General features: G+C 46.2%; 1 protein-coding gene across 4 annotated transcripts in view; it reads left to right on the top strand.

The window, feature by feature from the left end:
• LOC108627127 (LIM/homeobox protein Lhx9) overlaps window positions 1–24,869 on the top strand; it is a 205,217-nt gene that overhangs the window by 139,802 nt on the left and 40,546 nt on the right. For all 4 annotated transcript variants that reach the window (XM_026815354.1, XM_026815353.1, XM_026815351.1 and 1 more), the window contains 2 exons: window positions 11,215–11,744; window positions 17,309–17,517. In XM_026815354.1, the coding sequence (XP_026671155.1) occupies window positions 11,376–11,744; window positions 17,309–17,517 (578 nt within the window). In that variant the 5' untranslated portion in view covers window positions 11,215–11,375. The remainder of the gene's footprint in view (window positions 1–11,214; window positions 11,745–17,308; window positions 17,518–24,869) is intronic.

The following is a 24,869-nucleotide window of genomic DNA, read 5'->3' as shown; positions in this document are numbered from 1 at the left end:
CGCCGGCCGTAAAACGACTGCTCCCTTCTGAGTACGAACCAACCCCTCCCGTGAATGCTTTTCCCCGTCCCTCGCTTCTGTTGGTAAGTTTCCAGTCAATGTTTCATAAAATATTTTCCTTTCGCGATACTTTCACTTACTGAAGTATGCATTTAAGTTTCTGATACATTTTTGTACAAATTGACGGTTAATTCCTTTTATCGTGCCCTGAAGTTCATATCGTTCGAACAAGCAGATTAGTTTATGATCATTCGGGATTACAAACTAAATATTAATAATAATTCTATAATGAAACGGTGTCGATAAGAAATTTGTGATACAGGCCCTTCTAAATTGGACCGATTGAAATTCGTTGGCCGTGGAATTGGATTAATCCTGGGGACGCGCTCGAATTACGCATAACGTTGCTTTACGACGCTCGTAAAAGCTCTCCCAAAAATGTTACTACCGCTTCAATCGATTTGGTTAACTGTCCTCGAACCCGCAGCAGGGGAAAACATTTACCAATGATCAAAATATTCTTCCCTTGCCTTCTCCAAATATTTTTTCCTAATAGATCACTCAAATTATACAGCTTCAATTTCATCTGTTTCCCTGATCTATTTTGCGAACTCTTTTGATGCCCGCATTTACCGGTAACAAATGACTACTTGTGACTGAAGAAAGGAACGTAGACACAATGCGAGGGGATTGAAGCTAATCACGAGTCCGCGTCTAAATTGATCAATATCCCTTAACACAATCTCGTGCGTTTTCGATCAGGCGGCAGGAGGATGAGAAGGAGAGGGGGGGAAAAAGAGCATCCGGATGAATTGATCCGGAGCGTTCCGTTCGAACGCACAATACCGCAACTCGCATACAATCGTGGCGAGCGCAGCTTTTCCTCGTAGCCCCTTCTCAGGCACAATAAATTTATGCCTCCATTCAGTGGCTCTACTTAAACCCCCACCCTGCCCCCACCCCCCTGTCTTTCTGTATCGGGCGCACACGCGCGCAAACACGCGTTACAATAAGTCCGCGGCCGTTTAATAGAATAATTAAGGGCCCTCCTGCAGCAGCTGATGCCCCGAGCGTACGTTTCTCGCGTGCACGTGATTGCGCTGCGTGGACTATTCGTATTGTTGATTCAGGGGGGGCGCGTACTTCGCGGACAATGGGGATCACAGGAGAATTAAGCGCAGATCCCAATTCCTAGACGAGATTACCGTGCAAAAAGTAGTTTCCAAACGGGAGGATCGTTGATAGAACATCTTTTCCAGTTGTCATTAGGATAAAGATTAAATTCGCATGGTGGACGAATGTTCAAATATAATTTCAAAATTGAGTTTAAGTAAAATCAAGAATTTGAATCTTGATATTTGAAAACTCGATTTGTGATATGGCAGGGGACAGTAGGTTGTAATATCGATGGCGCGCCCTTTGAACGTTCGGATCCGGTCCGAAGGAGCCCGTTGATGGTCCGGATAGTTAGGCTGCGAAACGTTCTCATCAGCGTGGGCACCGGTCCAAAAGTTGGTTAAGAGTTTTCATGGTAAATACGGGGAATCGGGGACACGTTCGTTTGCATCCTCCGAGCTACTGGACCGCGATAATGCAATCTAAATACACGCTGTATTAACGGTTCGTCAACAAATCGGTCGGATTTATTCCTCGCGAACACTTTTGCCTTAAACAAATCCCGATTAAACAAATATAATCGCGCGATGCCGTTTTTGAATGTCATAGAACATTTTCATAAGATATTCGATCGGATTGATACATTAATGAGGGAATTATTTATGTATTCAAACGCGACTCTGAACGTAGGATCAGTTTTATTCATTTGTTTCATGACTGTATTTCTGTTGTACTTGTTGCGAGGGTAGCTCGAGCACTCCTGAAAAAAGGTTCCCAGACAAAGTTGCATTCGGTGGCTGGGTGACCCACTCGAAACTGCGGTAACACGGTTTAACTACACACGACGCGTAAAGGCGTTGATATCGCGGCGGTGGTAAGGTGTAAAACCGCAGGATTCCAATGGAAACAGTTATTTGCGGTCACGAAGTGCTTCGTGACGTACCCAGCTCGCGTTTGCTTGCTCGCTCGCTCGCTCGCTCGCCGGTTGACTAGCGTGCGCGAGCAAACTTGTGTTCGATGTCACCTATACCTGCATGTATACTTGCACGGTTCGTAGGTGTATTTATATGCGCGCAAACACACGGAACGAGCACAGGCCGCGTGCACACACAGACATAGGTATATTCGAGACACCACGTAACCGATGGTAGGTGTACACACCTTCCTTCCGTCCTTCCTTTCCCAGGAAGTGGAGTCAAGTGGACCCACCGCCACCGCCGGAAACTCCACTAATGACTAAACTTGCTAATTTCGACCAATTAGGCTCCTACCGCCCCCTCTGCCTCCCGTTTCGCCGCCGTCCCGCCACCCCTTCGTCGCTTTCACCCTTACTGTTTCGTCTCGCTTTCTCACAGTCCGTATGCGTCTCTTTCTCTCTATTTCCAACCCCCCACCCCCCTCTTTTCGTAGCCCCGGCCAACTTGCAGCCAGTCTAATGCGCGCCGCATTTACCTTGACCGATAGAAGCTCGCTCCTAATTTCGCGGTACATTGCGCAGTGCAGAGTGGCTGCGGATTAAATATTTTCTTATTAACCCTTTGAGTACCGTTCATCGCGGTGCACTGTAACACGGAACAATCAGTGTTCGTGTACGTAACTAAAAGATCATACATATCAATTCCTTGCTAGACGTAGTTCGACTCTCAGTCAGAAACAGATGAGTTCTATTTTCAATATTCTTTTAAATATTTCAACTGAGAAGAATGCAATCTGCGTCATAATCACAATGTAATAAATCGCTTAAACTAACTCTGATACGGCTACTGATAAGGACAATTTCTGTTATCGCAGTATTCTGTTGGTCCTTTTGTTCGACTAACTCATAGAATCTGCGGACGTAGGTGCGCTCTACTCAGCCTGTGCAAATATTGTTATAAGTTGATTAGAAAGGTTAGCGGCGATGGGGTTGTTTGTGAATTGTAGTAGTAGAGTGCGGCCTGGAGGGCTAGTTAAGTTTAGACAGACAATAGATCTCTATGTCTGTGTCGAACATTGTCCAGTTTCGAACCGCGAGAAACCTCACCCCCTCTTGCCAGTCATTTCATGTGAAATCGTCTAACTTCTTCCGGAAGGAATTCGAACAATTTAACACATTCATCGATGTATGCATTGATACAGTTTAATGTAATCTTCGTATAATTTAAAAAGATGCCTCGTTGACATTTTTCCGAAGTCTAAATCTTAGTGAACTGTGTGAGAATTAATCTCCCATTTTTTTACCTACAATCCTTTTAAAAAAAAGTGCACTGAAAGAGGAGAAATTTTTTAATGTGGCTTGTAATCACTGCGAAATTGTCAGGGAAGTATGTAGCTTCGGCTCTTTCTCTCTCTCTCTCTCTTTGTGGCAGATTATTCGGCAATTGAACGCGCGGCTGGCTAAGTAGTCGAGGGATATCGAGTGTTGTGGTCGGTTTGAAGTTCGCATGGTGTGGTGTAACAAGCTGCCACCGTTGGATATTTATGGGGGCCGTCAAGGGTCGAAGCCTGTATCGTCCAATAGGTGCACGGCTGAGAGAGCCCCGGCTCTCTGGTCAGACACAAATAACAGTTTTACACTTTATCCTCCAGCCGACCGGTGAACGCTTCTTTCTACGAATTCGCGAACGTCTTTTTCATCCTCTTCGTATGCTTTCTCCTTCCGTCGAAAATCAATTTCCTGCGGTTGTCGCGTAAGCAAATTCTGGCCACGTTCGATACGTCTTCGATTGATTTATAGAAAGTGTACGGATATCCGTAATCTTCGAGGACTCCTTGTCTCGAGTCACCTTCCATCCCCTTTTCATGTTCTACAGCATGCTGAGAAAAATAATCTCTTCAAAATCCATCTGTTCACGAAAAGACGTCTGAAAAACTTGATACCAAACCAGAAAGCCTCTTATCATCCAGCATAGTATTCCCGCGCGGGCACGGTAAATACCAGGCAGTGGAGTCCCAAATCCAACGATTTATCGCCGTGTCGTTCGGTGGATTCTCGTTTCCCGGGTCAGGGGTTAAGTGGGGAACGAGAGTCGGAATGAAACGGGCGTAAGTCCGACGAAAATATTTAACAAAAATCTTTCCGGCGAGCGAGTAGGGCGAAAAAAACGCGACAAGGGAACATCGATAAAGGATCCTCCGATGGCGGAGGTCGCGAGTGACCGTATTAAGAGGGCCAGGGGCCCGACACAGCGGCGAGGGGTGGGCAAGGGCGTTAATGCGTCGGAGATTTATGTCGTAACGGACAGGATGAAATTCCATCGTGGTAGGTACGCGTACATAAGTGGCGCTGGTACCGGCTGATGCCGGGCCGAGCGGAGGCGCGAGAGTTATGGTGGCCCGTACTGATATCCACCATAAACCCCGCCCGTGTCCCACCGCAGCGGCTGGCCCGGTCCGCTTCGGCCGGGGCATACTTAATTAAATACGTATTAAGGGCTGAGTGTGTTCCAATGTACGCCCGTATCATGCGGTAATATATGTGTACGTTCACCCGGTCGGGCGACAACGCAGATCGCTTTATCCTTTTTCACAATCTAAAATCGTCCTTGCAGAACATTGGGACTAAATTGTGTTATTTTTTGTTCATACGGTCAACGCGGAATAAAATCTATTTTGGAATCAGTTTTTAAGACCACGTCAGAGACGTTCAATATTAGTTTTACATTTGATAAATATACTTCTTCCTGTACATTCATCGTATCATAATTATCTGTATAATATCGATCATACCAACCAATTTGATCAGTTAAGGAACATGATATGAAATTGATCAGACATTCACTACTAGAGAAACTGCCTGTCCTTTCATTGGAACAAAAGCTCACATAAACCCTTCTGTGAGAATGTCCATAATGATGGCAAGGAGTCCGTTCCTCCTCGGTCTTTTCCCAGTCGTTTCGCAGCGCGAGTACAGGGTACAGTGGTATTCCTGCGCGACTGGCCAACGACAATAAAATAAAACATTACTATCTTGGAAATGGCGACTACGCTCGGACGTTTTCACCCGCGCGGGAAGATTTGCTTTCGGTAATAAACGTTTTCTCTCCTCCGGCTGAACGTTCTCACCCTTCTTCGTGGAACGGTAGACGCTTTAGAATATAATCTCCGCCGCGATTTGTCTTCACCGAAGAGGGAATCGCGCGAACACGGCGCGAAGCGAAGTTTATGCCCTTGACACGAGATCTATCGTTGAAAATTGAAGGGTCCGAGCGCGGGTTAAGCGAGGTGACAGTATATCATTGTATTTAATGGCGAAAAAGTTATTTTACTGTCCATTGTTGAGAATTGTAAAATAAATTTTACACTTGTTTCTATCAATTTCCTTTCAAACTACCTAATTGCGAGACTTTTTGCCAAGTTGAAATACGTGTCGTACAGGTAACGTAAAGTGGCAATAGAAGACGGACTACAGAATTCTAAGGGACACTGAAAAAGCATTGTATCGCGTTGTTTAATGGCAGTATCGTAACTAACCAAATTAATGAAACGGAACTACCAAAAGGTACCGTGGCCGAAAAACTGAGGCGAATAAAAGGAGGCGGCCAAAGAAACACCGTGGCCCGGGCAGGATCAGAAATCGACCGGGTATAATGATAACTTGGGCCGGGGGTATAATGAGCGTCGAGGAACAGCGCTGGAAGACATTGAAAATAATCTAATTATTAGCGGGGGACGATTATAGTAATTAGATGCAGCGTCCGTGGGCCGGGACGAGCGTTGCCCACCTATTACTGGCTGGCCCTATGAGACCGGTCAAATGAAAAGATTGTACACTCCTACGGGGCCTCTTCTTTTCGGGGAACCCGTGTGCCCTCCGGACGGTACGCGGACAAACGCGTGCAACAGAGAAGGGAGGGCAAAGAATTCGAGAAAGAGAGACGCCGCGGTCCACGTTTCTACCGCGCGGTGCGCAATTATGTAGGAATCTCGACGGCGGAAGAAAGCTTCACCGATATCTTGGCTATGCATTGAATGCAACAACTTCGAAATGATCGCCGCCTGAGGTAGACGCCGTTTGTTTCTCCGCTTTGTGCACCGCGGATTTTCTTGCCCCGGCTGATTTAGATCCCCGTTTCCGGGAAAGGAACCCTCCTGCCAGATGACCACGCAGTTTCTGTTCTGTGGACTTAGACTCTTTCTTGTTTTCTAATGTTCTAACGACCCTTCATTGGCGAAGTGGAAATTTTGTTGTCTAACTGATATCATAAGACGGTCATTATAATTAAATACAGGTTCCATAAATTCTACAAATAAATAAACTAGCCCAGAATATTATTAGGACAGTGCTCCTTATTATTAACGTCAATTCCTCGAGTTCCCCCGACCGATTGTTTAATTGGCAGTGAATATTCGCGTTTTGTCCGAAATCTAATGGAGGCATAATAATCGCGGTCCCGCGGACCGCTCGAGTCAACCCTTGCGATGCGACGACAACGTCGCGTCCCCCTCTCGAGGGGGAGATGGCGCGGGGGATTCTTTTCGTTCGTCCACTACAAGCATCGGAACGGCGTCGTTATTGTATGGAACGAGGCGTCCTCGTTATCGTCGCTTATCGCTAATAAGATCGCTGGACCGCTCGTTATCGTCGTCGTCGCACTCGCCCTGTCCTCATTTTCGTACGATTGCGATCGTTAATTATCCCTATCGCAGCTGATCGTCCTCTCTCTCTATCTTCGCCCCAGTCATCCTCATCCCTCTTCTCTTCACTGACTATCTCTCTCTCTCTCTCTATCTCTCTCTTTCTCTCCCTCTCTCTTCCGTTTCCCCCGACGTCGAAACGCGTTCTCCTCCCGACCACCTTTCTCTCCTCCGTCGCTGTCGCCGTTGTTGCCGTCGTTCTCCTCGTCATTATCATTCCGGTAATTACTGGTATATTCCCTCGTTATCATCTTGTTATCGGCAGGTCGTTGTGCCTCCGTGGCTGATCAAATTTCGATCTGCCCCTCGGGTCAGAGAACGAACTTCTTGCGATTTTCGTCAAGAATCAGGGATACAGTTGCAATTCGATAGTCGAATTCAACGTTGGCAGACACACTGTGTAACAAGATAATTTCGTACGACCATCCTATCCTCGAAAAAGTATTCGAACAGCTTGAATTATATAGGTTGGGATGTTCGGTTGAAACTGGGAACGAAGCACGCCCTGGAATTTTAGGAACATGGTTTTCGATCAGCCTCGAATTCCACCTAATACGCACTTGGATTCCAGGTTTAAGTATAGAGGCATCGGAACCAAATGAATATTCTGCCGTCGGCGGTTACGGCGTAATTTGAGTGCACGAGAGACACGTGATAGTTCGAAAGATACTTGGTAAAAAAAATACATTTTCGGCAGAGGAAAGTCCATGCGTTCAACGATTCCTAGTTTCGGCAGTGGAAAAAACTGAGTCCGGTTATTTTTAGTTTGAAGAAGTTATTAGTCACGTGAGGCACCGGCGTTGTTAATCAGCTGACAATGAGTCCGTGTAACGAGCCAGGCCAGCGTGGGATAAGTCACGTTTAAATATAATACGGCGAATCAGATTCATTAAGGTATTTTAAAAGCCGGTACACCATTTCTAAAAATAGACCGCGAGTCAACATGTGGGTCTTAAAATCTTTACGGTCTTGGCCAAGAATTCCATTTAGCTGATAGTATATACATATATGTATGTATACGCATCGTGCATTAAATTACACAATATATTATCAAATTAGAACCTAACAAGATTTTTATTCCAAATACATTCAATTGATTCTCGCTAATATAATAAGCTTAGATTATCTAATATTAAAATACTATTTCGTATTATGATTAACAGCAATTTTTATTTGATCAGCATGAGTGGATAACTTCTCACAAATCAATTTGCTTAATAAAAACGATGCAACGTATTGGGATCCGCGTTGTCCTTGAGAGGATTCTAACGAAGGGGGTAAGGCACGAGCGAAGACTCGATTGAACACATTGGCCGGCGAAGACTCCGGCTCGGCGTTGACCTTCCTTAACTGGAACGTAAGTCACCGTCTCGCCTTTATCCGGCCGAATAATCATCGAACGTAATGAACAAACCTCGCAACTAATTGGAACAGATTGAACGGGTACGGATCGTATTGTGTGTGTGCGTTGGCGCTCGCGCGCGAGTTTCTTCTCGCAATTAATAGCGCCGTCACGTTGCACCAATCTGCGTAACGATTGCGCCAGTCGCGTATCTCAATCGTTCTAGCTCTATACCTTTTTAATTAATTACATTTAATACTTTCTCTCAATTGTTTCCCAAGCAACACGAGCGAAGGTATTGAAGTCATCTGGAAACACGTTGCCCGAGGGCTCTCTTTTTTAATCAAGCAATATCAACACGTCATTACGTTAGTTGCAGATTTTGCTCATAATGGTCGCGTTCGATTTCGTCGTTGCATAAAATGCTCGACACATTTGGGGGACGAAACATGCGTGCGAATGAAAGCTCATCGTACAGATGGGTCGATAAACCGGCCGGTAATTAATAATTAACGATTAACAATTAAGAACGAAATTAGCGCGTAACGCTGCGTGGTTTAATTGGATGTAACACGAAGAAAATAAAAGAAGGACGAATGGAAGAAGAAGAAGATAGAAGGGCTGGCAGGTGGTGGGCGACAGGACGCGCATGATTCCTTCGAGGTCTCGCTCTGAATTTAATTTCCTCTCTGGTGTACGGACGTTGCCTGATAAATATTGCGGCTTCACGAGATCCAAAAATATCCATATAATTAAATCCGGTCTTCGACTTTCTCTTCTTACAATAGTCTTTCGAGCGTTTCGTCAAACGTACCTTTCCCAAATGGTTTTCGTTCGACGTTCTACCAACGACTCTTTGTTTTAATAGACGACTGAGGTAATCATTTTCACGCTCTATCCATTATTGGAGTATTTTATCCGCGCTTAACGGGTTGACCACGCTGCTTGGGGATTCAAATTGACAAACTATCGTCCAACCGGAGTCAAAACAAACAAACTCGCCGCGTAACAGGATAAATTGGATATTCAACTTGAAGGATACCTGCGCAGAGCAGTTTCACCTTCGAAAACGGTCGGGACCGAGTACAGCACCGTTATATCCTTAATGCTCGGGGACCTAACTGGTCGAAGCAAGGTGACGCGGAGAAGAAAAGGTACTCGTTACCCGAAGCCCCTGGCTAACAAAAAGACAGAAGTTTTCGGGGGTAGGAGCGGAGCTCGATCGTGTCCCTGAAGCGACACCCGCTGAGCTACCAGGAAGGACGATTATTGTTAATTAAGGTGGGCGTGCCAGGGAGGTCACACGCCGCCCGGTTTCACGGCCCTTAACGAAGGTTCAGGTCAGCTCGTTTTATGAATTCTAAATGCCGACCAACGGTTCACGAAAATTTTACCCAGGGACTTTGCGTTTCACGCTGCGACCGAACTTCCCAAATTACTTTATGCCTAACACTATGCTTAGTTGGAAAAATTACTCAGCTTGCCGGACAAAGAGAACTTGTTAAGGAAGACTGTAGGAAGTCCATATTTTATTTAGTAATTTAAAACATATTGTTATCCGATGCGGGAAAAGGATGAGCGTGTAGTGGAATCATTCGGGATTTGAAAACGAATAGTTTCCTTTGGACGAACACGTATATCACGTGTCGAACCGCTGCCAGGAGGCGTTAACAACGGCGAATTAACGAGATTACAACGCGCGGCGCGAGGAAAACGGGGAAATCTGATTGGATGCCGGAAAAGATCATAAAGGGTAGTAATTAGAGCGAGCTTTGTTCGTCGACGCCGCAGCGGACGCTTCGTTTCCGGTGGCGAGGGCCTCCACACGATGGAAACGACGATCTCTCTCCATCGATTCGTCCGAATCCCTGTTTTCCCGTGCCCCGGATTCGAATTAGCGGCCGGAAAATTAGACCTTTGATGTCGTCACGCCTATGCCGGTAGTAAAAAAATTCGTTGCTCCACGGAAACGTAAATTATCCGCTTCTCCTCTCAATCTTCTGTTAATCAGTTACTGCAAGAAAACAATTTTCTCCAGCTAGGTTACAAAGACGGATCGACAGAGAACCGAGAAAGTTGTTTGATGCGCGTTTGAATTGATCGTTAGAAGTTTTTACGGACTGGGAGCTTTGGAACAGTCCTTAATCGGTCGCCTTAATTACTGGTAAGCTCGATAAACAAATAAATCGTTCGCATCGATCCTCGTAAAATGTTTATTACTGCCAATCGGGCGAGTATCCTCCTCGTCGGTAGTTACGGTAACAATGGAGTACGTCTTTATCGCGCGATTCCGTTGAGTATCGGAGAGGGGAACAAGACGAAAAAGCATCAAAGGAAACAAGTTAGAAGAAAGGAGATGGCTGGCGAACAAGGACGCGTTTACCACCCCCGTTGGACCTGCCTCGATCCCGACCCAAACCCCTGTTGCAATCCGTGGTGCTTTACTGCCGCTGCACCCGGATTGAATTTAAATATTTCTTCGGCGGACGAACTCTTTCGCGAATTGCTCTGTCGTAAATGGTCTCACGTCCCCTACTTTTTCTCCGTTCGCCCGTCTCTTTCCTCGTTTCATCGTCTTGCTACGAGAACTGCTGTTTCATTGCGATCGAGCCTGGGGATGGTTTAAGGCGGGAAAGAAGCGGGGATGGAAGGACATTATGAAATCGTTGCGCGCCGTCTTAAGGGCCAATAAAATTGCGCGGAACTCCGACCGTCGGTGAAATTAATAACAGCACAGCGGCACGGTTTCATCATGAAATGTAATGCGGCGGCGGTCGTCTTTACGACCGAATCGGAAACTATCTTGGCCTAAATATTGTATTTCACTCCTCGCTCCTCTTCTGATTTTTATTCCTCTCTTTACCTGGCTGATCTCCTTATGAAAGAAGTTTCGAAAGCTGTTTGAACTTTCTTTAGCCGATCGAATCTATTCATCGATACTGTCGGTGGCAATCAATTTTAGAGTTAGCGTACATCGTTTCAGTATTATAAACCGATTAAATGATTATATTAATCTGCTGAAATATTTAGAAATCGAGTATTCGATATTTATAAAAGAAGGTCAATAAATGATTCGTTAGTTACTTAAACAAAATGGAATACGTGAAATCCTTAAAAACCAACCCTTTTTCTCGTTTCAGGTGCCATCGGAGAGCCGGTAGACGCGAGCCGGTTCGAGGAGAGCCGGATAAAGCTTCCAGCTTAGGCCACGAGCTTTTGTTTTTCGTCGTGGGAAGCTGTTGGTGGGCTCGAAGGGCCCACCCTCTCATCGGTCAAGCTGGCGAGCGCTCTAACCGCTGGTATGAACCCCCACCATCCGGGCCACTCCGCAGCCTACCCGCATCATCCCTCGCTCTCGAGCAGTCCCCATCATTCCGGGCCCCATCACGGGTACAGCACCGGTGGCGGAGGCGGCGGAGGTGGCGGCGGTGGTACCACGACCACCCCCGACCTGCCGAGTCCCCATTCGCCGCCTCACGGGCCGGCCATCGACCCTGCCACTCCGTATGGGTCCCTGCAACCTGGCCAGGGGATGGGCAGCAATGGGCATCATCACGGTGGTGCTGGAATGATGTCCGATCATCCGCATCACCAAGGACACCCGCACCCACACCTCCCGGGACACCCTGCTTATCCACCGGTCAATCACAACAACAATTGTACGCTTAAGGTAAGCCTGCGATATCTTATCGGGCGTTTAATATCAAATTAGATTTTATGGGAGAGTTCAAAAAACTTCGGAGGTACGAATCGCCAACGGATTAATTTCTCTAATTTTTATCGACTGTTTATTATTCTCATCGAGTAATCATTTTCGATATCATTATACTACTCGTTCACTTTTATTATACCATTCCCGAGCCACTCTGTCCCTTCCCAGATTCTCGATTCCGACGGCTGTTACAAAATGAAACGACGAATCAAATTAAATTAAAATCCCTCGTTAATGAGGCCGTTCGAGTGGCGTCGTTTCACGGAAAGTAGCGAGAGAAAGAGAGATTGAGAGAGAGGAAGAGGCGGCCGATCGAGAAACGTTTCGTATGGCGAAACGGTTCTCCTCGTACGATTAAAATGCACTTTCTACGTTGGCCGGTCGCGCGAGGATGGTCACGAGAAAAAGTTTTCAACCGGAAGCAGCTGTGGAACGCGTACGCGGCTCATTGTTCGCGTAATAACCAGCGTCGACCGTTCATTACGTAAAACCCGTTCTCCTTCGCTGTCTAATTTCCCGCGAATGATAATAACTTGCGCTAATCTCGGTAATGTTAATCGTACGCGACAATTCTGAGATCCATTCGAAACCGTCAACTTATACCGAGCGCCGAGCCCTTATGCTTATTAAATGTATTTTCCCGCACCCCGCACCCGATTGTCATTAATCTCAAAGTCCGTTTATCTCAGCGCTGGCTTAACGTTAAGGTATATAATCGGACAATTTATTCAGAGTAAATCTATACTATCTCAATGATCTTGTCAACAACTTAAAATCCGAAACGGCTTTTCACCCCTGAGGAAATCGGCGTAACGTACAGGTGGTCCGTATAGGTCGACCCCCGGCCTACTCCCGGACGATCTCTCAACGAAGATTGAGAGAACCGCGTCGTCAGGGTCGCAGGCTAAAATTCAGAAGGCATTATCCGTCTATATACGTGACCCTCACTTAGCTCGCCATTGACAAACGTAACAATATAGGCATTTACCATGGAGAAATATAATTGAATAGGGGCGGAGGGGACGCAGCCGAGGAGTCCAGGCTCCCCCTTTTCCCTCGAACGTTCCTCCTCGCACCGCTCCATGCCGCTCCGCGTGTTTCGCTCCATAATACTCGCACGGTCTCAGTCCCACGTTCCCCTACCACCTAGCTCTGTCCTCGTCCGGCCAGGTCGGAACTATAGATGGGTCCCGTCCCCTTTCAACGTTAGTTAGGTCCTTTCTAGGCTCACCTTTTTATTCCCCCCACCAACGGGGTCCGCCGCTCCTGCTGCCCTGCCGAGGTACCTGAACCCGGGGCCTCAGAGGCCCAAAGCAGCCACGGACCAGTCAGTTTGCTGCTGACTTCGGTCGGGACCGGTTCGTCCTTCTATTTCGTGGCGCGTGCTGTACTCTTTCTCTCGTCCTTGTCTCGTGTTGCGTGCTCGCCTGTTTCTTGTTTACACGATCGTTTTCTGCGTCGCGGATATCCGCGGCTAACGATTTTTCAGGTCTCATTTACCTATGAGAGTCTCCATCGCGGGATGCTCCTCTCGACGCGTCGCAACGGATCCAGAAAAGCCTACTGTCGGTTGCCGACGGTAACTCGACTTGGTCGTGCCGCGTTGTAGATCCGAGAACAATTTATCGGAGTTGCTATATGAATCGAGTATTTTGAATGATCCTCGGAGGATCAAGGCCGTCCGTTTGGTGCGTGGTGGTTCGAAACAGGATTTAGTTCAGTGCTGTCTGTGAACCGATCTCTCGAGGACGAATGGTAACGCTGCCCGGGTGAATTCGTGAGAGGGGCCACAGTTTTCGGACACGCGTTTTACTTGTGTAGTTCGTTTCGGCGATCATGGAGGTGCACGCGCATCACTACAGCGCCATCACGTCTCGGATGAACCAGATGAAATGTTATCCCGGGGACAAACTTGTAAGCGCCGTGATAATCTCACGAATGATTACTTTGTTTTGTCGTTCGCGACGCGGTGTATCATGTGCGGTTTGTTTCATAAAATGCACACTGTAAATCACTGTTTTTCCTTGTCATACAGACGTGTGCTGTAGGACAACGGCGAATTAGTAAAATATTGGTTCGTTAAATGTTCGTAACTTCTCGTTGTAAATTCGTTGCACCAGCGACGCCCGAATTTCCCCGAAATTTCGCCGGCAACGTTGATGCGAGGCTCGAGCGAACTGCTCGAACGACTCCACCAGTTTCGATTGCCTTGATTTGTCCCGTTGCTCGGCTGCTTCCCCATCACACAGCCGTTGCGTTAATGGTATCTGCGTGGATCGAACGTTTCGGTATTAGCTGCATCCACCCTCCGAAATATGCATATTCATCAGTCAACCTTCGTGCATCTCCATCGCTCTATCCAGTTGCAACAAGGAAAGACGACGCTCTTCGTGGTTCCTTTTTTGTCGCGAAGACGGCGCTCATTAGTGAACCTCGTTGGGAGGAGACTAATTAAATTTTTCCAACGAGCGAACGATTGCGCAACGAACGTTTCTCTCGTATTTATTTAAAATCTACGTTGCCCCCCCGTCTCTTTCTTCCACTGTTGACAAGATTTCCTTCGATAACTCGGAATCGGAAGAACAAATCCAATTGACGCCGATCAACTATTATGTGCTTATTCCGACCCACGCGCAATTGCGCGAGTTTTCATTTGATTATCGTAACCGGACGGTTGTAATTGCGTGGCAATTGCGAAAGAAGCGTCGCCGGGGTCGGGCAAAAAGCGAGAAAGGGAAACGATTTTCCTCCGTTGTTGGAGCACGGACAACGAGTTCAACGCTAATTCCTCGATAAATTACCGCCATGCCTGTGTGCGGTACGCGTCACTTTCTAAAACTGTGTCTCCATCGGCGTTCTCGAATTACTTTTTCTGTGGCAATCGTTTGTTCGCAAATTGTTCCTGATGCACCCGTAGTTATAAATCCAGCCTCTAGTTTCATGAATATTTGATTCGTTAATCTATTTGCCGTGTGAATTCAAATAACCGATGAACTGGAAATTCACTTGCTTTAAATGAGGCGTATCAATTTTTTAAAACATTATCTCTTCGTGAATATTTTTCTATGCAAAGGAATTAATAAAAATTGAATCCTGCATTATTTATTAATGAATTTAGCCAATACTCTTGGTAATGGGTCTAGTCAAGACACAATTCTTGTTGTATTCTTCACTTTGTATATTTCCTGGCGTTACACTTCTTTCTTTTTTCAATAGATCGAAGATGAGCTACGCGATTATTCGCCAACAAATTCCGCGTTTCCCTCGCGAAAGCTCAGTTCGATTTTCAATTTACGCACGAGCTTTCGGTGTCTCTCGGCCTCTTGGTTCACGCGGCAATCCTCGCTGCCCGTTCCTCGCGATTATCATAGAAATCGTTCCAGTAAATCAAGCAACGGCCTCGGAACCAGTTGCCCTCGCCGCTTTTTCGAGGCTCATCGTGCAATCCTCGCGCGTGTAATACCGTTCAGCTCTAAAATAACTTAGTTTGTCGAAACAAGTTGTAAAAGTGGTGGAATACGTAGGAAAAATATTTTTCGTTCATTGCATAGTCCAATACTTACACTTTAGTAATACGCTTATGTATTAAACTTCGATCCTATATTTTTTATTTAGTGATCTGGTTTTAAAATTATTGAATATAATTTGACATGTAAAATCACTCGATTATGAGACACTTCGAGTTCTCCGCATGCTGATTAGAAAAAAAAACGTGTCGCGCGAATGTATGCACCGTTTAGAACATGAATTGATTTCCGAGTTACGGCGGATCGAAGAAAAGGGGGCTTGAAGTGGCCGGCCATTAGCATGGCTCACTTAAATCCGTTTAGAATCTATTGTGCGCGTGACAGAAATTAATGACGCTCATGACCGGCAAGAAAAGGGGGTAGTGTACGCCGTGGCCGGTGAATTCGAAGTTATTCAAACAGCTCACACGCTCTCTCTCTTTCTCTCTTTCTCCCTCTCCTTCCAGCAAATTGGAGAACCGCCTAATGTACCTACGCGTTGCAGAAAAACGACCGCCTGTCTCTCTCCCTCTCCCCTTTTTTCAATTTCCTGTAATTAAAGATTCGCCTCCGAGATAAACCGCTCTTTAATTACTCCTTGCATTATTCACGATTCACGTGAATTTCGGCTTCGAAATAGATTGAGATCGCGCCCCGATACCGCCTTAGGACTCGCTCGCATAAAACGGGTAACCACGCGAAAGGCTATTTTATCAAGAATAGAAAATATTGTTGACTAATCAAATACATTAGCAATTTCTTTCATGATATTTCTGATAAAATGTATTTACAAAAAAATGTATCGATTTATGAAATTGAACGGGTAATACGATTACAAGGAATTCAATTTGTCCAAATTTTATTTTATTCTGTGTTTTCATACGATTTTCAGTCTGTCAGCTCTGAACGCAGAGTGGATGAACAGTGTCGTATATTCTAATAATCAGCAACGTCGGTCGCGATTATTCACGCTTACCGGCGATTACATAATCGAACGACTATTCACCTGATGCTCCGACCCAATGATTTATCGCCGGTTAATGACTTTCGGTTTCGCATTAATTATAGCAATGCCTCGGTACCTGCCCTCGTCTCAGGTTAATGAATAGAATCGGCGGACTATTCGCGGTGTTGCGCAATCGGGGAACGAACACGCAATGGGACAGTCAAAGTCTTGGCCGATTCGAAACGCGGAAACGGCGCCGGTTGGACGTTTAATTCGCGCGCTGCGCTGTAATGCGTCTTTCTGTAATTACGCGTGTAATTGCGCTCGCGTTAATGGCGGGCTCGCTTGTTACGAAATGGCTGAAAGGTCGTAGGGAAACAATGGTATGATTTATCGTCTTCGAAAAGGCAAAGACAATTCGCACTTTTACCTTGTCTAAAATCGAGGCGAGATACAAATTTTGCACCTGTACGACGAATTAGTTTCACGAAATTCTATGAATTAATAAAAACTAATGAATAGTCAAGGCTTCGCGCGATTCATCACTATAAAAATTGCTTATTATTATAATCTGCTTTGAAAAAAATAATTTGCTTTGAATATGAATAAATCACCCCCTGCTCGGTTGTACCACCCGTCCCGCCACACCCTTTACATTTTAGCAATCATTTCACAAATCGAGGGCTTTATTTATTGCGTATTCGTGAAAATGACCGTTCATCATTTAGTCTCGAGCAAATCAATTTCCACCATTCTGTTACTTCGCGAAGTTCGCGTCTGGTAATCCTGCAAGAAGTTGAAGTCATCGGATAACTTTGTTCCTTTCTAATTGCGTGAACCAATTATTAGCCGAGAAGTTCCCAGGGAACGCGCTTAATTAAACCCAGGAACATTATTTACCTTGTCCTACAAGACTCTACGAAATCTTTACGCAAACTTCGTTCGATTCAAATTGGGCATCAATTATGTCGTATAAATAAATGAATATTTAAATTAGAAAGCATTTGTAGTTGTATTAAGGTATCTTGTATGAATTCCTGCTGAAGAATCGTGTTTTCTGTTTGTTACAGCAAGAAGGAGGCCCGAGCGGACCAACGGGGATCCAACAGTGCGCTGGTTGCGGCGGTCAGATAGTAGAAAGATGGCTGTTACTAGCGATGGATCGGTATTGGCACAACGGATGCCTGAAATGCTCGTACTGCGGCGCAGCGTTGGCGGAAATCGGCCACTCGTGCTACACCAGGAGCGGCATGATCCTCTGCAAGAGCGACTACAGAAGGTAAGGGTGCACTCCATGTATCCATCGAGAGTAGTCCGCCTCTAATGGTACGGACAGTCTTGCGAATCCTTGAAGCGAACTAGAAACCGCGATATTCCACGTGAAGTTAAGAATTTCTATGGCGTAGAACAAAAAACTTTGATAGATTTAAATTAAATAATAATACAGAATCATTGCTATCTTCTTGCTGAAGATGCTTTGATTTCTATGACTAATTTAATCGAATAACGCGGTTAGGCGTAGTTAATATTCGAAAGTTGTAATTACTTGAGTTTCGTGAAACGTTAGGATTTTCTTTCTAAAGGATGACCTGATTATTCAGCTGAAATTTGGTCGCAGCTATCGTCGATTGATCGCGAAACAGGATTACATGGGCACGAACGTCGCGTTTCGGGGTTCATTAAGTCACAGACACGCAATTGCTCGTGCGATTAATTCCACGGCCGGCACGTTCGTATCAGCCAGTTCAATTATTGAGCACAGGTTTATCTCGCGAAGCGAGAAGTCGTTCGGTCTAAGATGTAGAAGTTGGCCAGCACGGCAAAAAGCAGGAACGTTATAATCGTAATCGGGTTAGATAAGTGAGACTTGCTCCGGAGTTAATTGATACGCGAGCGTTTTCACACTGATAAACGTTCGTACACGAGTGAATTGGCCAAGAACGCTTCCGGTGAACATCGATAATCACCGACGCACGTAGACTGGTTGCCGCCAAGTGTCGAGCGTAATCAACATTCCACTGAAGCAAAATAGCTGCAATTTACGAAGCTGTCGCGGTGACACCTGTCCTCGATTGTCACCCAAATCATTTACAATATCTATTCGTCGCCTTTTTTGGATTGCCTCCAATTTACATCCAATTAATGATCTCCATTGTGAATTTGATTTCACAAATTTATATTAATCCATTATGTGAAACATAGGACAGATTCTAGAAGCACGATAATTTTATAGCGAATTGCTCGTATTGAAGTGATTAGAAGCAGCTCAAAATATATCGTTATGGATTTTCGGGAAAAAAATCGAGAGAATGGATGGCGCGTCGCATCGAACACGGCTAATCGGCGGAGACCGTTCCGAATTTAGAATATTCGAGGTCAAAGCGCAATTTAATGAGAAACAGACGCAGAAGTTAGTTGGCATCAACTTAAAATAGATCGGCACAATCTGGCCGGGGCCAACGATGTACACGAAATCTAATGGATTCGTTTCTTTCTTTTTTTATTTCTCGATCCGCTCTCGAAACGACGCCGGCTTTTTTACGCTCGATCAAAATCGGACGATAATTATACGAAATTTTGTTTGTTCTCATTAACGATTCCCACTCGCGCGCGCGACTCGATAAATTCTGGTTAATCCTCATTAAAAGGGATCGTCGGAAATAAATGAATATTTTTAATGTCGCGTTATCTTCATTCGGAAGTTGTACGTTGCACGGATACGCGAATTAATAAATTGGATAAACGTGAAAAGAAAATGACACGCAGTCGAAACGAATTGGCCGACGCGGCCGGGGATGGAAACGAATTAATTAAACGGTCGACAGTGAAGGAAAATACACGTTCGGCTCGACCGGTGTCTCTCGTTATGAAATTTTATACCTCGTTTAATTAATTCCTTTATTACGATCTTCGACTGTCCTCGTTACGTTGCAAAGAATTTAAGAAGCGACGTTTTGTCTCTGGCATAGGTAAAATGTGAACTTGTAGAAAAATTTAACTCAACAATCAGTTCATATTTTCTTTATTCATAATATTGCTTTACAAATTTTTTAATACAATTAATGACATCCAATCGGCGTCTAAGTACAATGCTATAAAATGGAATTAGATACTTTTGTATTGTTTTACGAAACAATGAATTCGTATAAAAAATGTTAATTTCACTGAGATAGGAGCGATTATAAGATTCCCTCGGACCTCGGATACGTATTCTCGGTGGTGATGCTGGTAGATAGTGGTAGTGGTGCTCGTCGAAACGATCGCGACGGACTTGGTCCGTAGTGGCACACGTACAGTCCCCTAATCTGTTAGCACAGTCGAACGATTTAGTCTAGCGTAGTATCAATATTTGATTACGAGGCGTCTCCGTCCCGCATGCCGAAATTGGAGGCCGAGACTCGTCCACCCAGATGTCCAGCTCTGGCTCCGGCTCCTTCGTATTTCCAGAAAGTCGGGCGTCGTTGTCGTTGGGAAATCGATCCCCGCTTTCGGAACCCGAGAAAAACGTCCCCGTTAATTACAACCGGTGTGTTTCTCCTCCTCGACGGATCTGTTTCTACTTGGCGCAGGCGGGGATGTGTATCCGCGTAATCGAAAAATTTAAAAAACGAACCGAGTATATTTTATCTCCGCTCCGAACGAAGTTACGCGACAGTCGGTTTGACTCCGCGAAGATTGGAATCTCGAAATTGAAAGCGTTCCAAGTGATAGGAAAACTGAAGGAATTTAAAAGGATTGGTTCTCGGAATTTAAAAAATTTCTAAAGCTAACTCAGCGAAGTTTCATACGATTTACGAGATGATACAATGATCGATACAGTATGAATTTATTGTAAAGATAATTTTCATATCCATTTCTGTTCATTTAAAACGGCCGACGAGGAGTCGTTACAGCGTTTCATCGTGGTTTTCAAGGATAAGTGGTTCAATTTGTCAGCAGGGATCGCCCAATTTAATATCCCGTTCGGTTCGCTCGTTAGGTCTCCAGGATCCCGCGGTACGGGGTCGTTAAAGACAATCCTTTGACAGGAAGCACTCGCGAGACGATGCAACTACTGCGCTCTGCGTTGCGTTTCCCTTCCCTTCGCGTGAATGTATATGTATACAGAAGAATCAGCCGCGAGAACGCGAAGAGGCTCGTCGAGAAAATTTTCCCGTGAAATTTCGATCGGAAAACAAGCCGCTATCCCGAATTGAGAGAAGTAGCACTCCGAAGCGGAGTGACGCGACAGAAGCATCGACATCAGGCTTGCGGTAGGGGTTGCTACAAGGGGAAACCGAGAAAGAAGCCGAAACAGAGGATGGAAAAGAGGGAGAAAGAGGGTCGAATTGCACATCCGGATAGGATAGAAGGCGGCAGAGACAGAGCCGAGGAGTGAGAAAGAGACGGATATCTCGAACAGAGGGAGAGCCAGCGATCGACCGAGTGAATGGGGAGTAAAGGCAAAAGAGAAGGTTGATCCAGAGACGTGGCGGAGCGAGAGCAAAACAGTGAGAGTGAGATAAAGGGGAGAAGGAGAGACGGACGGAGACACGGTAGAAGAAAAGAGACGGAGAAGAGGGATAGAGGCCGGGGGTAGGAGGTAGTGGTTCGTTTCTTTTGGATTCAAGGAATGTTTCAATCAGTTTGATTGAAGGGCTGAGCCACGGCAAGAGGGTAAACTCGATTTACAGCCGTGCACGAGGGGTATGAGGAGAATGGGAGAGGGAGAGAGAAGGGGGGGACAGAGAGAGAAAGATAGGGGAGTTTAGGTATAGGTATGGGAACGATTCGAGTCGGGACACACGGGGGTACGGAGAGTGGGTGGTAGCCGAGTGGGTGGTAGTTTCGGGAGGAAAGAGAGAGAATGGGCGAGGGTGGCGGGTGCCACAATCACCGAGATGCGTCCAATCACCCCAGCCTCCAACGCCATCGGGTTTCGGGCGCACGGACGAGGGCTGAAGGGATTGAAGGTGTACGGAGGGTGAAGGGACAGGGGTTGCGGAGTGAAGAGAGCGGCCAATCATCGCTCGGCTTTCCGCTGGAGCGACGTCGTCGTGGTGCTGGTTTGGCCTAGATGTGCAATCAGACCGCTTCAGAGCACCTCTCTCCTCTCTTTCTCTGTCTCCCCCTTTCTCTATCCGTCGCTTCGTCCTTCTCTCTCGCCCTACCGTTCATTCTTTCTCGTTCTCCCTTTCGCTTCATCCTTGTCCTCTCTCCTTTTCCCTGTTCACCGTTTTCTCTACGCCTCCACTCTCCGTCTTTCTGGCCGAATACCAAATTCCAGCAATTTGAGTAGGTGGGTACTTTGTTGAATCAACATGATTGGGCTTGACGGAACCTGGCGACAGGACTCTCCTCTTCGCCTGCTGCCCCGTCGATCCCGGTCCGGCCGGCGAACATCGCCGACGCGATTCCTAACCCTTTCGCGGTCCCGGGGACCGGTTTGCAGCTTGTAATTCCATTAAGAGTAGACGCGGTCGAGCAGCGCGGCACTTCGCCGCGTTGTCGCTTTGGGAAAGGGAAACGGGCAAAAAAAGGAACGCGAAAAGTGGACGAACACGGCCAGATCGTAGCTCAGGATGAAACGTCCTACACCGTTCAAGCGTTTTCGCGCGAACCAGCGACCGACTCGATGCACGTTCTTCGAAGTACTCCAAGATGCATTTCGAGACAGTTCGTCACGATGGATTTCATGATGTTCTCTCGTTCTCTGCGACTTACCGCCTGCGAAGAGCGGCGTAATGCCCGTTTCATGGGAACATATTTGCAGAACGAGGAGATGGTAATGGAGACTGGCACGCGACGATGAAGTGGACGAGTTTTCCACATGACAGAAATCGCGATCGACACCGTGGTAATGGCGCCTTATCGTGCCGTTCACACGGCGATGCGAGCCGACGATACAAGGGGACTTGAAGAAAAATACCCAGAAAAACTTCAAGAGTAGGAATTAAAAAATAAGCGACGAAAGATAAGATGATAGAACAGAGGCTGGTGTCGCGAGTGTATAGATTGGATAGATACGGGCTATGTAATAGAGTAAGACGAAGAATATGGTTCACGATTCAGCTAGATGCGGGCTCGGAAAATGTAGAACAAGTACAGCGAGGATCAAAAACATTCAATAACGGAGAATTTTTACACTTGTACATTCGTTTCTGCACGTGCATTCTTCCCACCAATTTACAATTTACACATTCGCTATGTCAATTATCATTTAATGAAACACTTGCAGCTCTTCACGTTCCAATATTTACGGCATACATACGTTTCTTCGACTATTTCCCCTATTTTTAAAGTGTATGCACACTTTTGACCCTCACTGTGCGTGCATACATGCAGCCTGGTTCGTCGGCTGGTAGCCAGCGGGGTGCTGCGGCAGTGGTAGTAGTGGTAGTTCGCTGAAGAAGGCGGAGGGTGGTGGCAGCAGCGATAAGGGGTTCATTAGAGGCAGTTTATTACTGCCTTTGAAGTCTCTCGCGTGTTGCCGTTAAGTCGCTCGATATCTCGTAATATCTCGCTCTAATCTCGCGAGGAGAAGTTAATTGCTACCTCCACCTTCTCACCTCCGACCTACCTATATTCGTCCTCCTCGCCTCCCAGACCCTCTACCACCCTTGACGACCTTCTGTGCCTTCTCTTTCGTACCCCCGCCTCGCGCCTGCCTCTTCTCCTCCGGCCCCTTTCGCTCCGCGCTCGCACGTGTCGCCTTTACAATTAGACGCTTAATTCGGGCCACCATCGGGGCGAAATTTTCAACCCCTCGCCGTTTCTCGTACCGGTTTTCACTAGAGCGTTCTCTCTTCTTACCCGGGCGAGCGAACACCCTTTCTCACCTTCTGGACAGGCTCTGAAATTTCCCATCCTTGGTCAGCAACGCGGCCGGCCGCGGTTCGTAATTCCGTCCCCGTGACTTCTAATTATTGCAATTTTCGACTGGCCGCTTCCCGTTCGTTCGTTCGTCTCCGGTTCGGGGATAAACGGTTTTCGTAATGGTATTCGTTTAACAAGAGTACTATAAAATCGGTAGTAGATTTAATTTGATAATACCGTCGGGAGAAATTGAATGAAAGAATTATCTTTTATGCCTCACACTCCAATAAAAATATAATAAGGATGATGCGAAGAAGAAGAAGAAGGAGGTAATTCAATCGGTAGCCGCGTTAGCTGCGTCCATCGTAAACACGTCTCGTAAACGTATCTCGTAATTTGTTTTTCGATTACAAGGATTTTCGAGAGCCCGGCAAAAAGCGATCGTAAATTTCGATGCTCGTAGGAAATAACACAGAAGCGTGCGCGCGGCTCGAACCTGTAATTAATTGTGTACGTTCTTTCGACTGGGAATCCTTGGAAACAGGCTGTCTTAATGAAGGTAATATTTCACCGCTTAACAAATAATAGCATCCACTCGTACGTAGGCTACGTGCTGTAACAACGGCCGACGCTCTAACATCGGATTACTCGAAATAATAATCGCGGTAATATTCTCTAACGAGAAACCTTCCGCACTTATTTACTGATCGGGTTATTAAGATTTTCATATTAAGATCGTTTCGGGACGTTGTCAGACAACACTGTTTGATGTTTATTGGCATTCTAGCGTAAGCACACCATTTTTCAGCGCGCGAGGGTTTCACGGCGCAGCCCGTGGCTCGCGCGATTACAGTCCTGTAACGGGAAGATAATGTTCGATCGGCAGTTTATGGACGCGAGAGGTCCGCCGTTGATTTTATTATACCGACGAAACGGGCGTACATTCCCGATATTAACTGCTAACGCGCGCCCCACTGGTCCTGGAATTTCTGCCGGCAATTTACTCGAAATTCCGGACATCTGGCTAATAATGGTCGATAACAAACACGACATTATTGGCCCACCTTTGACGGCGTTAAGCTTTGTGTTCCCGTATTTCGACCGCGGCCCGGCATATTAAGCGGCCGCGTACCACCCGTTCGCGCGGAATTGGCCGCGGTGCAACAGTTTCGAATCTCCTTCTTTCCCCGGTGATTTCACAATGCCTCTAATTGAAACGTTTCGACTACACGACGGTAGTAATTGACGCGTTCGTAACGCGACCGTCGTCTCCTAATTGCATAAGAAGTTTCGCGACCGACCGGTTGAGCAATAACGGCGTAGTATCTCGCGGCACGATCGGGCTAAAGAAAACGCGATTCAGGAAACCGCGATCGTGTCGTGTGGGGGGAATCGATGCTCACGAGGCGGACCGGTGAAGGAAAGATAACGAGGCGCACCGAACCGAGCTGAGCCGCAGCTAATTGCCTCTGCTCTCCTCATCGTCGACGTCGCTTCGGTTCAGCTCGTCGAGCTCAGCCCTCTCGCGAGTAAAGGGGTTGCAGGAGTGTTCGTTTCTTTTTTTTCGGGGGGCAATCAAGTAGCGATAAGGACGGTCGTCGATTCTAATGGATTCTGCTGATAGAGATTTATTTTGTATTGTTGAGTTCTTATGATTTGAGGCAAAAAATATTCATATGTTTCATAGAGCGATGGACATCGTTGATACACTCGAGTACTTAAATTTAAGAACATTTTAAGGGTGTATTGGCTATACAATCAATCCCAAAAGTTTATGTACTTTAGAAACGCATTTTTTAAAAAGAAATCAGACGTCGGAAGAACATTGCTGATAAT

This window comes from Ceratina calcarata, unplaced genomic scaffold (genome assembly GCF_001652005.2).
Source record: "Ceratina calcarata isolate Rehan_Ccalc_2016 unplaced genomic scaffold, ASM165200v1 scaffold44, whole genome shotgun sequence".
NCBI classification, from domain to species: domain Eukaryota; kingdom Metazoa; phylum Arthropoda; class Insecta; order Hymenoptera; family Apidae; genus Ceratina; species Ceratina calcarata.
Note: the sequence above shows the minus strand (reverse complement) of the source record. Positions and strands in the feature narration are given on the sequence as shown.